Source organism: Myotis daubentonii, chromosome 19 (genome assembly GCF_963259705.1).
Source record: "Myotis daubentonii chromosome 19, mMyoDau2.1, whole genome shotgun sequence".
Taxonomy (NCBI): Eukaryota; Metazoa; Chordata; class Mammalia; order Chiroptera; family Vespertilionidae; genus Myotis; species Myotis daubentonii.
This window is the reverse complement of record NC_081858.1, coordinates 27148633-27163713: the sequence shown is the minus strand read 5'-3', so window position 1 is coordinate 27163713 and position 15081 is coordinate 27148633. Positions and strand designations below refer to the sequence as shown.

General features: G+C 56.1%; 4 gene segments (V, D, J or C); all 4 read right to left on the bottom strand.

The window, feature by feature from the left end:
• Positions 1 to 1069: 1069 nt before the first annotated feature.
• LOC132221917 (immunoglobulin lambda variable 8-61-like) lies at positions 1070 to 1635 on the bottom strand. The segment is given in 2 exon segments: positions 1070 to 1401; positions 1503 to 1635. Coding segments are annotated over 2 exon segments (363 nt in total).
• A 2995-nt stretch (positions 1636 to 4630) lies between these two features.
• On the bottom strand, positions 4631 to 5247 carry LOC132222249 (immunoglobulin lambda variable 1-40-like). The segment is given in 2 exon segments: positions 4631 to 4989; positions 5115 to 5247. Coding segments are annotated over 2 exon segments (405 nt in total).
• A 1467-nt stretch (positions 5248 to 6714) lies between these two features.
• On the bottom strand, positions 6715 to 10909 carry LOC132222248 (immunoglobulin lambda variable 5-39-like). The segment is given in 4 exon segments: positions 6715 to 6863; positions 7294 to 7438; positions 7902 to 8254; positions 10805 to 10909. Coding segments are annotated over 4 exon segments (693 nt in total).
• Positions 10910 to 14420: 3511 nt separating this feature from the next.
• On the bottom strand, positions 14421 to 15053 carry LOC132221913 (immunoglobulin lambda variable 8-61-like). The segment is given in 2 exon segments: positions 14421 to 14794; positions 14916 to 15053. Coding segments are annotated over 2 exon segments (405 nt in total).
• Positions 15054 to 15081: the final 28 nt, after the last annotated feature.

Genomic DNA, 15081 nt, shown 5'->3' with positions numbered 1-15081 from the left:
TGCCATTTTTAATTGGGTTGTGTTGTGGGTTTGCTTTCTTCCCTTGGTGTTGAGTTGTGTGAGCTCTTATATATGTTGGACATGAACCCCTTTCTGCGCTGATCGTTGGTGAATATCTACTTCCATTCTGTCACTGGAGGCTGTCTTTTTGTTTGGTTGATGATTTCCTTTCCTGTGAAAAAAACCCTTTAGTTTGCTGTATCCCATTGGATAATTTTTCCTTTTGCTTTCCTTGCCTGAGGAAATGTATTAGAAAAAATGTTGGTAACATTAATGTCAGAGATTTTCCTGCTTACTTTTTTGGGGGGGAGGGGACTTTTATGATTTCAAGGTTACATTTCAGTCTTTCATGCATTTTGAGTTTATTGCTTGGTGTGGAGTAAGGAAGGCAACAAGAGAAGGAGAGTGCTGCTCCAGTGCCGGGCTGACCCGCTGACCCTGACCACAGGGGATCAGCTTGCTCGGACACAGGTGTCTGTGGAAGAGAGGCTAAGGGACTCTTCTACTCCAGTAGTAAAAGCAGTCCTGTTCACCTGCCTCGGTGACATTTTAGTGTAACAACAGCTTGAGCTCAAATTACCCTCTAGATACAGTTAGCAGGGAACTGTCTTGAGAAAGCACGTGCTTCTGTTACAGAAGACCCAAGAAAAACCAAGCGACGCTTTAAAGAAATGGAGGGACACTGTTTAATTACGCCAGCGACTCAGGGAATAGCTTTCCAAATCTGGGGCTGTGTTGTCAATGCTCTTTGAGTCAGAGGAGACTTGCACCTCACAGTGGGGTCACTGAGTCTCACTGTAGGTTGATCCAGTTGGGAGATAAGCCCGTCCCTGTAACTATGGGCAGAGAGGAAGAGGGAAAGGCCATTCTTGCAGGAGTCTCATGACAGGATGGACATGCCCTGGGAGACACTGAGGAGGCACATGACCACGAATCCCTGGACAGGAGAATGGGGCCTGGGAGCCCCCTTCCCATGGTGTGTTGGCCATTTCCACCTTCAGGCTTTTTTTGCATCAAAGGCTGAGCCAGTCTGAGCCCATGAGGAGGTTCTGGTTGCACTTCCCCGTGGGTTTACATCACTGTGTCAATAGTAACTACTACTACCACCTGTGTGCAGACCACAGTAATAGTCGGCCTCGTCCTCCGGGTGGGCTCCTGAGATGGTGAGGGCGGCTTTGTTCCCAGAGATGGAGCCAGAGAAGCGATCAGGGACCCCAGAGAGGCGCTTGTTTGTTTGGTAGATGAGCTGGCGGGGAGGCTTGCCTGGGGTCTGCTGGAACCAGCCAGGGTAGTTACTAGTAGAAACTGCCCCCGAGCTGAGGCCACAGGTGAGTGTGACTGTCCCTCCTGGTGATACTGACATTGACGGCTCCTGGGTCACCACAGTCTGAGAATCCACCCCTGAAACCAACAGGAGAGAGACAGGTGTTATGAGGGACCAAGGTCACCCTGAGACCCTGCTGTTCCGTGTTCCCCAAGGGTGCAGAGGCCCTTCCTCTGACCTGAGCTGTGCGCCAGGAGCTGGAGCAGAAGCACCGTCCAGACCATGGTGGGGACACTCACAGGATGTGGCTCCTCAGGCTCCTGGGCTGCAGGGGGGAGTCCTGGGCCTTTTCATGCCTCCCTCACCCATTAGGGGAGAAGGGCCTCATGCAAATCAGCTTCCCCCTAGTCCTGCCCCAGGGGCACCCTGCTGTCCCCTGGGGAAAGTCCCCAAAGAGATAGAAGCCGGGACCTCACACAGACCAGGCTGCATGGCGACTGAGACGCTGAGGGAGGGGGTTGACTCTGTCACCAAGTCAGTGCCCTGGTGACCTGATTCCTAACTTCCTTCCCTGGAGGGTGTGAGGCTGAAGGATGAAGTGGAGTGTCCACCCCATCTGCCCGGCCCCAGCGATCTAGTTCACACCAAATCCAACCCCACTCTTGGGAACACTGATCCTTCCTCAGTGAAACCCTTTTTTTCTTCTTTGGAGGATCTTAGCAGTCACTCTCCTTCCAGTGGTGAGTTCACAAGGATGTCAGGTCTGGGCTGTGAAGGGACTGGGGTCTCCCCGACTCAGTCCTGGACCCTGTCCCATTAACACTGTTTGGAGACAGGGCTGGGGGTGCTCACACAGACAGTTGCACCTCCAGGCAGGGATGGCCTCTCTCTGTTGTTCTAAGAGGCCATCAGTTCTATGGGGTAGTTTTATATTAAATGGGGTTTTCAGGAGAAAAAGTGACAGTGTTTCCATGGAATTATGGGATACCTACGCACATCTGATGTAACAACATAGGAGCTTTCTCAGAAATTTGAACAACATTGAGTGTGAACAAGTTGGCGTGAACATCACACAGGACATTGTAATGGCCCCTTTCCCTTTCCCTTCTGCTGTGGGGCAGGAAGAATGGGAGGGTGAGCAAGGGATTGGGATGTAAGGGGGGTGAGCAGTGCACGTGTCCCAAACTGACATCCTTCCTGTCCCTCTAATGAAACCGCTTGTCCAGCGAGGGAGGAGGGGGAAGAGCAGAGGGATCGGGGTCCCCATGGGGAAGCCCCAGAGCTCTGCGGGCTCAGGCCTCATTGTTGGAACTGGGTCTCCCATCCCCAAGTGTCTGTGATCCTGTGTCCAAGGCACGCATAGGCCTTGTTTCTTCATGCACATGTGTCCTGGGGGTGTGACTGTCCATCTGTCTCTGCCTGGACGTCAGGCGAGAACAACAACTCTAGGAACGGGCCGGGGGTGATACAATACAAGGCGAGTGTGAGGCAGGGGAGCGCTCAGGGGGCTCCAGTGAATCCTCAGGCTGCAGGGCCCATCAGGGCCCATCCAGTAGACCTTCCCCTTGCCTGGGCCTAATGGGAGATGACAGGCCTCCTGCTGCCCACCCATTGTCTCTGAGGAATTCGAGAACTCCTGTTGTGCAGACAGGAGCACCGCCTGGGTGTGTGATTTCAGCAAGAACTCAGTCAAACCACCGCAGATCCTTGGATCTTCTAACTGAGAAGAGCATGTGGCACATGGAAGGATGCTCATCGTCGTTGGTCGTTGGAGAAGGACCAGTGAGAACTGCAGTGACACGTCACCTCCCCAGGCCAGCAGGGCCGTGTGAACGTGAGACGTGGTGACCATGGTGGGTGCAGTCTTGGAGGAATCAGAACCCTGGTCATTGTGGGAAAAACAAACAACAAGCAACGCAGCCATATTGGGAAAGATCCACCGGTGACGCAAAAGCTGTCTTGTCATGTCATCCTATGTCTCCGTGATCCCACTCCTAAGTGTCTCCCAGGAGAAATGCAAACATACATCTTCTAAAAGCAAAACAAGCCATACCTGCTGCACAGTCCCAGCAGCGCAATGCATAGCAGCCACAGATGAAAACCCCTCAAATGCCCATCAGCAGAAGCGTCAACAAACGCTGGTGTGCTCAGACATTGCCATATTATTTATTAAAAAATAATTGGACTGTTTACCATGTCCCAGTATGGATGGGCCTCAAGTACATTATTCAGAATGTGTGGCTCAGTGGATATAGCGATAGCCTGTGGACTGAAGGGTCACAGGTTCAAGGGCACATGCCTGGGTTGTGGGCTCCAACCCTAGTGGAGAGCATGCTGGAGGCAGACAATCAATGATTCTCTCTCATCATTGGTGTTTCTATCTCTCTCCCTCCCTCTCCTATCCTCTCTGAAATCAATAAAAATATATTTTTAAAAAGCATTCAAAGAAACAATAGCCACAAAGGGCTACCTATTTTCCAGTTCCATCCGTGTGAAATGCCCTCATAGGAAATATGTAAATCCAGGGAGTGAGTCTGCAGTTACCCGGGACTGGCAGGGGTGTGATGGGCATGGTTATTAGTACGTGTGAGGCCTTCTCTGAGGACTAAGGAAAATCTACAACTAGAATACGGGATGGTTACAGCGCTCTGCACATGTACTAAATGCTGGTCTATTGTGCACATTCAACCTGTGATATTTAGGGCATGCAAACCATATCACAATGAAGTTGGGATAAAAAACAATTTGAGAGAGATCACCCCTTCCTAGCTATGTAAAGTGGGCCTGTGAACTCTAACCGGTGTGGCTCATTGGATAGAGTGTCGGCCTGCAGACCAAAGGGTCCCGGGTTCAATCCTGGTCACATGCATGTACTTCAGTAGCAGGCTCCTCTGTGCCTGGGCCCTGGTCAGGGCCCCTGCAGGAGGCAACCAATCAATGTGCTTCTCTCACATCAATGTTTCTCTCTGTCTCTCCCTCTCTCTCCAACTCTAAAAATCGATGGGAAAATATCCTCGGATGAGGATTAAGAAATTAATGAAATAATAAAGGAAGTCTGTGCTCAGAATGACTCTTGAGTCGGACCCTGTAGGGCAGTGGTTCTCAACCTTCCTAATGCCGCGACCCTTTAATACAGCTCCTCATGTTGTGGTGACCCCCAATTTCATTGTTACAAATCGAACATAATTAAAGCAGTGTGATTAATCACAAAAACAGTATGTAATTATGTATGTGTTTTCTGATGGTCTTAGGCGACTCCTGTGAAAGGGTCGTTCAACCCCCAAAAGGGTCACGCCCACAGGTTGAGAACCGCTGCTGTAGAGTCTGCCACAGCCACTGCTTCTGTCTCTCGGCATTCAGGGGCGATCAGGGGGAACAGGTGGGTTTTTGTCTCAGTTCCCCGTGGGTGTGGAGCAGTGTGTGATTGCTGATGCCGTTGTCCCATGTTGAACAGTAATAATCAGCCTCGTCCTCGGGCTGCAGGCCCGTGATGACCAGCGAAGCCGTGTTGCCAGACTTGGAGCCAGAGAACCGATCCGGGATCCCCGAGGGCCGGGAGGTGCCAAGCATCACCGTTTTGGGGGCGGCGCCCGTGACCTGCTGGTACCAGCCTACACCATAGCTTCCAACATTGTTGCTGTTCCCCGTGCAGGACAGGGTGACCTTCTGGCCCAGAGACCCCGACAGCGAGGCTTCCTGCGTCAGCCCGGCCCGCACCCCGGACCCTGGAACAAAGGACACAGACACACAGTGGGGCTGAGGTCATTTCTCAGGGCGGGCGCTCAGGAGAAGGGAACAGTGTCTCCCCAGGTGCCCCATCCTCCCTGTCCCGCCTCCCCCAGTCAGTCACCTGAGCTGTGAGCGAGGAGGGCGAGGAGGAGAGGGGCCCAGGCCATGGTGGAGTCGCCCAAGCTCTGCTTCTGAGCCTCAGACCTGAGAGGCCCGCTCTGTCTCTCTTATCCTGTCCCCTCCTGGGAGGGCCCAGGGGAGCCCTTCATGCAAATGCTCCCTCCTCCTGTGTCCCCGGGGATAAATGCGGTGAAAGCGGTGTGGCTGGGGAGGGGGGGCCTCTCCCTGGGCCCTGGGAGGTCAGAGCTGCTGGTCCCCAGTGAGCACAGAGCAGAGGCACAAAGCAGGTTCGCCACCCTGGCTTCCCAGCTGAGGGCCCTCACTGACCCAGGGACGGACCCACAGCGCCCCCTGCTGGTCCAGGGTCCAGATTCACTAATGACCAGATGGGTGACCTGGAGCTGAGCAGGGAGACTGAGGCTCTGGAATTCAGCCCTGCCTTTCCCACCCGCTCCCTCTCAGGACAGGGACTTCTCACCCCCCAGGGATCCCTGATTGTACTGCAGGCGTCCCGAGGTCTTATTCCTTAATTTAAAGACATGGCCTCGTCCTGGCCAGTTTGGTTTCCAGGTTGTGTGCTTAATCCCCAGCAGGGGGCAGCCGATCACTGATTCTCTCTCATCATGGATGTTTCTCTCTCTCTCCCCCTCTCCCTTCCTCTCTGAAATAAATTTAAAACTATATTTTTAAAAATTTATTTTTCATATATTACATATTAAAATATATACAATTCAGGTAACGGCCTTATTCCCACAGAAATTGACCAGGTTACGGCTCTAAGGAAGTACTGGAGTTGATATTGTGACATGAGCAGACTGGGTCTGCCACATGGGACGCTCTAGAGACGGAGCTGTTGAGTCAGGAAACACAGGCACTGAGGACGGCGAAGGAAGGGCTCAGCCGGGGCCCCTGGGACGGCAGTGTCCTCCTCCTGAGCCCCTCCTCGCAGCTTCGCCCCTTCGTGGCCAGCCTCCATGCTGCCCCCAACGCTGCACGGCAGCCATGAGCCTCGTCCTCCGGCGGGGGGCCGTGATGGTCAGACAGCTGGTGTCCCCAACTCGGAGCCAGAGAAGCGGCCTGGGATCCCCGGGGGCCGAGAACCTCTGAGCATCCGTGTTGGGGCCTCACCTACGTCCAACTCACTCCTGCTCATTTTGGAAACCCCCCAAACTGGATAGCGCTCCTATTGATCGGCCTCTTTGCCCCCCCCTCAGACCCCCCTCCCCCCGCCAGCACCGTCCACCAGGTGCTCCTTGTGCCACATTAGTTTTTCTCTCATAGCACAGCGTCAGTGGCTGGTAATGACCAGATACAGAGCTTTTAGTATTTAGTTTTTAAATATATTTTTATTGAGTTCAGAGAGGAAGGGAGAAGGAGAGAGAGGGAGAAACATCAATGATGAGAGAGATTCATTGATCAGCTGCCTCCTGCACGCCCCCTACCGGGGACCGAGTCCGCAACCCGGGCATGTGCCCTGGACCAGAATCGAACCTGGGACCCTTCAGTCCACAGGCCAACATTCTATCCACGGAGCCAAACCGGCCAGCGCAGCTGGCATTGCTTTGGATTTGCTTGTGCTTCAGAAGAGACGTGTAAGTCCTTCAGGTAAAAATTCCTGTCTGCCGCATCCCTGGAGTGGCCCAGTCGCTGAGAGTCCCGGCCTCACGGACATCTCGGCGTGGCCCGGGGATGAAGTCGAAGGCGGTGATGGCCGATCCTGCCTCGGTGCTGAGGGAGCCTTTGGGGGCACCTGGGACACAGAGAGCTCACCAGTCACCTTTCAACGGGGAGAGGATCCTGTTCGCTCAGCCTCCCGGGAGCCACAGACACCTGCTTCCCGGGGGCCTCAGGAGGCGGCAACAGTTGCGGGAAACAGGCCGCAGTCAGCACAGCGGAGGGAATGCAAACTGTTTCTTGGCGCAGTTTCCGGGGAGGTGGGCTTGGGGCCTGCCCGACCCAGCGGCCCAACAGAAGCACTCAGACCACCCACCCTCGGATTCACGCCTGACTGGGCCGCGCTGCCTGTCCCCCCTGGAGCCAATTCAGCGGAGACGGGGAGGAATCATATGAGCGTTGATTCCCTTCCTGCCGCAGCCTGGGGGAGCAGGGGGTCACCCACAGAAACCTGCTCTGCCCCCCATAAGCCCGCTGCTTGTATTGGGGAGAAGGACCAGGGTTACAGGGGACGTAGGCAATGGGTGTGCCAAATGGGCGGTTCACAGGTAATGGGGCTGGAGATTCACAAAGGCTGGGGGTCTTCAAAGGGCTGGTGGCTCTGGGTTCTGCAACCAGGCGGGTCATCTTCCCATGATCACAGGCAGCTCCCTGATGGGGAGGATGGGCCGCAACCCCAGCTGAGCTCCCAGGTCCCCGGTGCAACCCCCAGCCAGGTGAGAAGGCGCCTCCTTTAATCAGAACAACACAGTCACGGTGAACAGAGCAGGGTGAACCTTTCTTACAATTCCAGCTGCTCCCCAACATTCCATTTCTGCCCCTGTCAGGTTCAGCCACCTCCTTCCTTACCCATCAGCCCCCTGGAGGGCCAGGTAGTCCTACGACCTTTTGTACATCCATGTTGACATGATCAGGCTGGGAAGATACTGCCAATGGGTAAACAACATTGTCCACGGAGGACGGTGAGGAAAACATTGCTCAGCCCTGGGTCCCAGGAAAAGAGATGGCCCCTGAGTGAGTGACAAGGGCTGTCACCCTGACTTAGACGGGGCTCCAGGCAGGTCAGGGGTGACAGCCCCGGGCAGGAAGGGCACCGTGAGGGTTTGAGGCTCACTTCCCCGTGGCCCTGGGGCACCGTGTAAGTGTTACTGTTGCCGTGGTAAGTCGCACAGTAATACTCAGCCTCGTCCTCAGGCTGCAGCCCCGAAATGAGCAGGAGCCCCGCATTGGCCGAGGCGTCTTTGGTTCCAGAGAAGTAGCTGGGGACCCCGGAGCCCTGGCCCTTATCTGAGTCATCTTTATATCTCAGGAGAAACCAGGGAGGGCTCCCTGGCTTCTGCTGGTACCAGGAGATATGGTAGCCCGCAACGACAGCGCTACTGCTCAGGGTGCAGGGGAGTCTGGCTGTGGCTCCCGGAGATGCAGAGAGGGAGGGCGGCTGAGTCAGCACCGGCTGGGAGAGGGACCCTGCAGACACAGACAGGGGTGGGTGATAAGGCGAGAAATGGGGACATTTCCCAGGTTCTGAGCCAGGCGGGAGTGCAGCAGGGATGCCCCTGGTCCCCAGGCCTGTGCCTACCTGTGCAGTGAGCGAGGAGCATGAGGAGCAGAGGAGTCCAGGCCATGGTGCCAGCAGCCCGGCTGTGACCTGAGCTGCAGCCCCTGGTCCAGGCCTCTCTTATCTTCACGGGCCTCCAAGGGGAGGGGCCGCGCACACAAATAAATGTTTCCTTCCTGGAGAACCTGTGCCACACTGACTGCCTCCTCCCCACCCTCCCATCCCCCCCAACCACCACCACCAAGCCTGAGCTGGGCTGTTAGACAGACTAGAGCTCTGGGGTGAGTCTCAGAGTGTCCCCCTGGGAAACACGAGGGAGGAGGCAGCTGCTGGGACCTTCCCCAGGCCTCCTACATGCCCCACACTAGGGATGGAACCTGCAGCCCAGGTATGTGCCCTGACTGGGAGTGAATTGTGACCTCCTAGGCCAGTGATGGCGAACCTTCTGAGCTCAGCGTGTCAGCATTTTGAAAAACCCTAACTGAACTCTGGTGCCGTGTCACATATAGAAATGTTTTGATATTTGCAACCGTAGTAAAACAAAGATTTATAGTTTTGGTATTTATTTTATATATTTCAATGCCATTTAACAAAGAAAAATCAACCAAAAAAATGAGTTTGCGTGTCACCTCTGACACGCGTGTCATAGGTTCGCCATCACTGGCCTAGTTCATAGGTCGACGCTCAACCACTGAGCCATGGTGGCCGGGCTCCATGAAATCTTCTTCTTGCTGGAACGACAGGCTGGAAGGTAGAATCTCTCTGTGGTTAGCTTTGTCCTTTGGAGAAACAAGCCAAGGCCTGGGGGCTGTAATCATAGGATCATAGAATCCCCTGGTTACTCTCTGCCACACACACACACACACACACACACACACACAGAGGTACACAGACACACATGCGCACACACATAGACGCCCACAGACACACACAGAGACACACATACACACACACACAAGGGTGGTGAAGCCTGATCTTTCCTAAGAAATATCGGGGCCCCTGATTGTCATGTGGGTGGACTTCACCTTCTGTCCCATTCGTTTGCTACTATGGAAAATATGTTGTCAGTTCCGCCTGTGTTTCACGGGCATTGTTGTGATCATATTGGCATACATTTAGTTCGTCTTAACGTTTAAGAGTCATCATGCGCCTTCCACACTAAGAGAGGAAAGAGTCCCAGTGCGGAATCCTGGCCAGTGGAAACTGCTTTCACGGGGTCTCAGGGAAAGCATCCCAGGACCCAGGGGGCTGTGGCGTGGTGAGCGTCAGCTGGCTGCCCCTACTCCCAGCGTCCCGTCTCCGTCCACTCCCCCATAGAAAGTCCAATCTGTCCTCATCGGGGCCAGAAATGGGGCCAAGGCCCAGAGACCCTGCGCCTTACGAAAGCTCAGCCCTTGGAGCCCGGTGGTCCGTGGGCCCCAGGCGGCTGCTAGACCAACATCCCTGCTTCAGAGAGACTGTGTGAGTGAGTGCACAGGGCAAGGGGGTGTTACAGAGCGGGGAGGGCACTTGTTTGTGAGCTGACTGCATCATATCGTATCTCAGGCTTGGGAAGGACCGGGGGCCCTTGGCCAACTAACCAGTCCGTTTCCTAAGCTCCCTGGGCTGCTGAAGGCTCCACCGGAACCAACCTATTTCTCGGATCTTCTGGGATTGCGTCTCTTCCCGTCGGATCCTTTCCCAGGTGGCCTGTCCGGCCTCTCTGTGCCATCCTGGCTCCTGCAGCGCATGTGCTCGCCGCCCCCTTTGTTGTCTTATCCCCTCCCCCTGATCTGTGGGAACGGACCAGGGGTTCCCTGGAGGGTGTGAGGCGGTTCCTTCCTAGGGAAGCCAGTGGCTCTGCTCCCACGTGTACTGTGCTTAACAGGGTCTGTCCCCTTCCCTCTCTTCCTTTGTGGATACTTAGTACCTACGCTCCCAGCATCGTTTCAACCACAAACCCCGGGGCTTAGGCCTGTGGTGACCAGTCAGGCATTTCCTGCCTCAGTAGATGTGTCAGGAGCTTGGAGCAAGGAGGCTGAGGTTTTTGTCGCACTTCCCCATCTGTGTGTGTCACTGTGCTTAGCACTACTGCTATACACCTGACAGTAATAGTCGGCCTCGTCCTCAGGCTGCAGCCCCGAGATGAGCAGATGTGCTGTGTTGGTCGAGGCGTCTTTGGACCCAGAGACTCGACTGGGGACCCCAGGTCCCAGCTTCTTGTCTGAGTCTGAGTAGTAGTACAAAAAAAACCGGGGAGGGCTCCCTGGCTTCTGCTGGTACCAGTATATGTATTTACCACCAACACTGAGGTCACTGCTCAGGGTGCAGGGGAGTCTGGCTGTGGCTCCCGGAGATGCGGAGAGGGAGGGCGGCTGAGTCAGCACCGGCTGGGAGAGGGACCCTGCAGACACAGACACATGGGAGTGAATAGAAGGCTCAGGGGAAAGGTGCTCCGAGCCCCTGAGGCCCGTGCCTACCTGTGCAGTGAGCGAGGAGCACGAGGAGCACAGGGGTCCAGGCCATGGTGCTCACAGCTGATCCTGGGTCCTCAGAGCAGAGGCTGAGCTGCTCCAGGCTCCAGGCTCCTCTTATCCCTGCCCAGCTGGCTTCGCAGAGGAGGGGCTGCTCATGCAAATGTGCCCCACCCCCTGCCCTTCTCCCAGGGGCACAGTGGGGTCTGGGGCCCCTGCCCAGGGAGGCCAGCCTGGTGCACTAGTGTCCGCACGGGCGGCGCTGGAGGATGCAGCTGCTCGGGCCACACACAGCCACGTGCAGGGGCCTCGGTCAGGCCCAGAGACGACAGGCCTGCCCAGTTCTCATAAGAATCAAAGGGCCCAGCCCTGGGGCCTGGGGTCCCTGGAGGGCCACCCAGCTGGGAGCCCCTGGTTTGCAGAAACCCTCATACACGGTCTCGCGGCGCCCTCTGCTGGTCCCAGGCGAGTCCCTTTACCCTCGACCTGCTCCAAAACCTGCTTCACCCGTGTCCTCGACGCCTGTGCTTCCAGCACCTGAGACTCATCCCTCAGGTGCGGCCTTGGTGTGACCGTCCCTGATTCTGGCGCACAGGCACCCTGACCCAGGAGAGCCTGGGGCTGCTGTGCAGCTAAGGACACAGCGAGGGGAACAGAGAGCAAAGAGGATCTGTCCCTGCGGGCGGCTCAGAGGAGGGGCTCGCTCTGGGTGCTGGGCGTGAAGGGACTCTCATGAAGGGGACACAGACCTTCCCGGGAGCAGATGGAGGGGGAGGGATGCTCACTCTGCCAGAGCAGGGGACGGGCAGGAACAGAGCACGGGGGAGAGATGGATGCTGCTCTGTTCGCTGTGATTTTGTTCAGATTAGAGAAGGCAGGTGGGACCCGGGAGCTCACCTGGGATTGCGGCCCATCCTCCCCACCAGGGAGCTGCCTGTGATCATGGAAAGATGACCAACCTGGTTGCAGAACCCAGAGCTGCCAGCCCTTTGAAGACCCCCAGCCTTTGCACACCCACAGGCCTTTGCAAATCTCCAGCCCCCATTACCTGTGAACTGCCATTTGGCACACCCATTGCCTACGTCCCCTGTAATCCTTGTCCTTCTCCCCAATACAAGCAGCGGGCTTATGGGGGGCAGAGCAGGTTTCTGTGGGTGACCCGCTGCTCCCCCAGGCTGCGGCGGGATGGGAATCAACGCTCATATGATTCCTCCCCGTCTCCGCTGAATTGGCTCCAGGGGGACAGGCAGCGCGGGCCTATGCCTTCTCCGGCTACACTGAGACCCTGCCCTGTGTGCTCGGATGTTTTAATCCGGCTGCGCCTGTGCCAGTGCTGCACGTTAGAGACTTAGCTCTGCGGAAAGTTCTAGGATGAAACGGGACAGGGAGACCTTGAAGGGGCATTCTGGGGCAGCTGGAGGAAGTGACAGCAGAGAAAACTGGGAGAGGTGGGGTGGCACGTGTCCCGAGTCAGGACACAGGGAGGCGACCGGCTGAACCCCAGGCCGGGAGGGTGGAAGCAATGGCCAGAGTGTCAGGTGGAGGACAGCAGCTCTGAGAGGCGGGGATGCCCCCGACACCGGTGAGGTCAGGAGGAGGAGCAGGTGTGCGCTGGGTGTGGGGTTTGTGGTGCATTTGTCACACCGAGACCCTGGTCTAACTAAACGTGGAGATGCGTCAGGAAAAACCAGCCGGCGTGGCTCAGTGGTTGAGCGATGACCTATGAACCAGGAGGTCAAGGTTGGATCCCTGGTCAGGGCACATGCCCCGTTGATGGCCTCGATCCCCAGTAGGGGGCGCGCAGGAGGCAGCCAGCCCATGATTCTCTCATCATGGAAGTTTCTGTCTCTCCCTCTCCCTTCGCCTCTGAAATCAATAATAAAATACTTATTTTAAAAAGCACTTACTTTCGTGCCTTCCTCTCCCCTGCCCCTCGGTCTCCCTGTCCCTCTCCCTCTGTTCCCCTGAAATGGGAATGGGATTGTTAGTCTGTTTCTAGGGTCTGAATCCTTCGCTGAGGCGTGAAGTGAGTTACATTCTAACGGTGGCCATTCAGAGGCACTGCCCCCCCCCCCCCCCCAGATACACGTGGACGAAGGCGTCCGTCCTCAGGGAGCATGTGCCTGCTCCCCAGGGAACGGCCTGAGCAGGACCAGCGGGTTCGGCAGGATCGCCTTCTCTCTTCTTTATTTTTTAATAAAAAAAATTCCTAAGTAATCAATTAACCTTCTAGAAGCCTCGTCACCTCGCTCCCAGGAGGCCTGCGCGGGGCAAGCACAGCAGCGGCCAGGGTCCGGGAAGGAAGGAGCAGCACGTTGGTGCTTCCCGGGGGACAGGGGGGGGGAGGGGGGGGAGAGCCCCAGGCGGAGGAGGAGAAGGCCCTGTTATTGATTTATTTATTTTTAAAATATGTTTTTATTGGTTTCACAGAGGAAGGGAGAGGGAGGAAGAGAGAAACATCGATGAGGAGAGAGAATCACTGATCGGCTGCCTCCTGCACGCCCTGGGGCACGTGTCCTTGACCAGAATGGAACCCGGGGCCCTTCGCCGACACTCTGTCCGCGGAGCCAAATCCACGCAGCCACGTGGCACTGAAACGCCTCTGACACAATGGACCTGACGAACATAAAACGGGGTTTCTTCCTCTGCCTCTCGGAGACGCGGCACCGCGGGCCGTGGTCCTCCCGGAAGAAATGGGTTTGCCTTCAGCCCTCCCTTCTAAGTGCGCCCTACGGCTCCTCTGGAACCCAAGATACTGGGATTTGTCTTTCCTGAGCAAATTTCTCCCAAGTTATTCGCGGATTTTTCTCCTTTGAGGACTGAAAAGAGAGGAGATCGTATCCGACCCTTTTCTTCACATTCTCTCTCTCTGAGGCATCACCTTCCAGACGGGGCTGGATCGCAGGGGTCTCTGGTCATGTGACCCCGCATCACGTGATCACATTTGTCCACCGCACTCTGAGGCGAAGGTGTGGCACCTGGTTTCCCATCTGGGTCTCACACTGTCCCGAGCGCCACTATACAGCGCTGAGTCCCAGGGGAGGGCCGGCCGGACGGCCACCGCACTCCCCAGGTTGAGATGGGATCTGTGACTGTGACCTTCAGGCTCCTCATTGGACTGGGGGTGGCCCAGCCCAGAGGAGGTCAGGGCGGCCATGGGCACCAGTCAGGAGCCGGGAAACAGGCTGAACCCCTGAGGGTCAGTCACCTCTGTCCCAGCTCACCAGGTCAGAGGTCAGCCCGGGAGCCCTCAGGGCCAACAGGTCCGCTGCTCCCCCTGCAGGAGACAGAAGGGACCTCAGACCTGGGCTTAGGGAGAGCGTCCCAGGGGCGGGAGGCAGGAGCACAGGGATGTCTTGGTCCTGATGCCCCGCAGCTAGAACCGAGCCATTCCACGCCTACCGTGATGGCGACCCTATGACACGCGTGTCAGCGGTGACACGCGAACTCATTGTTTTGGTTGATTTTTCTTTGTTAAATGGCATTTAAATACATAGAATAAATATCAAAAATATAAATCTTTGTTTTACTGTGGTTGCAAAGATCAAAAAATTTCTCTATGTGACACGGCACCAGAGTTAAGTTAGGGTTTTCCAAAATGCTGACCCGCCGAGCTCAGAAGGTTCCCATCACTGGCCTAGAAGGAGGTTTTGGTTGCACTTCCCTGTGCGTCTGCATCGCTGTGTGAATGTAAAGTGCTGCCCAAGTGCGTGAGACAGTGATAGTTGGCCTCGTCCTCCGGCTGGGCCCCCGAGATGGTGAGGGCGGCCTTGTTCCCAGAGATGGAGCCAGAGAAGCGATCAGGGACCCCAGAGGGGCGGCTGTTTGTGCTGTAGATGAGCTGGCGTGGAGGCTTGCCTGGGGTCTGCTGGAACCAGCCAGGGTAGTTACCACTAGAGACGGCCCCAGAGCTGAGGCCACAGGTGAGTGTGACTGTCCCTCCTGGAGATACTGACATTGACGGCTCCTGGGTCACCACAGTCTGAGAATCCACCCCTGAAACCAACAGGAGAGAGACATGAGTGTTATTATGGGAGACAGGGTCACCCCACAACCCAGCTTTTATGTGTCCGTCTGTCCGTCCACCCCCCAAGGATGCAGAGGCCCTTCCTCTGACCTGAGCTGTGCGCCAGGAGCTGGAGCAGAAGCACCGTCCAGACCATGGTGGGGACACTCACAGGATGTGGCTCCTCAGGCTCCTGGGCTGCAGGGGGGAGTCCTGGGCCTTTTCATGCCTCCCTCACCCATTAGGGGAGAAGGGCCTCATGCAAATCAGCTTCCCC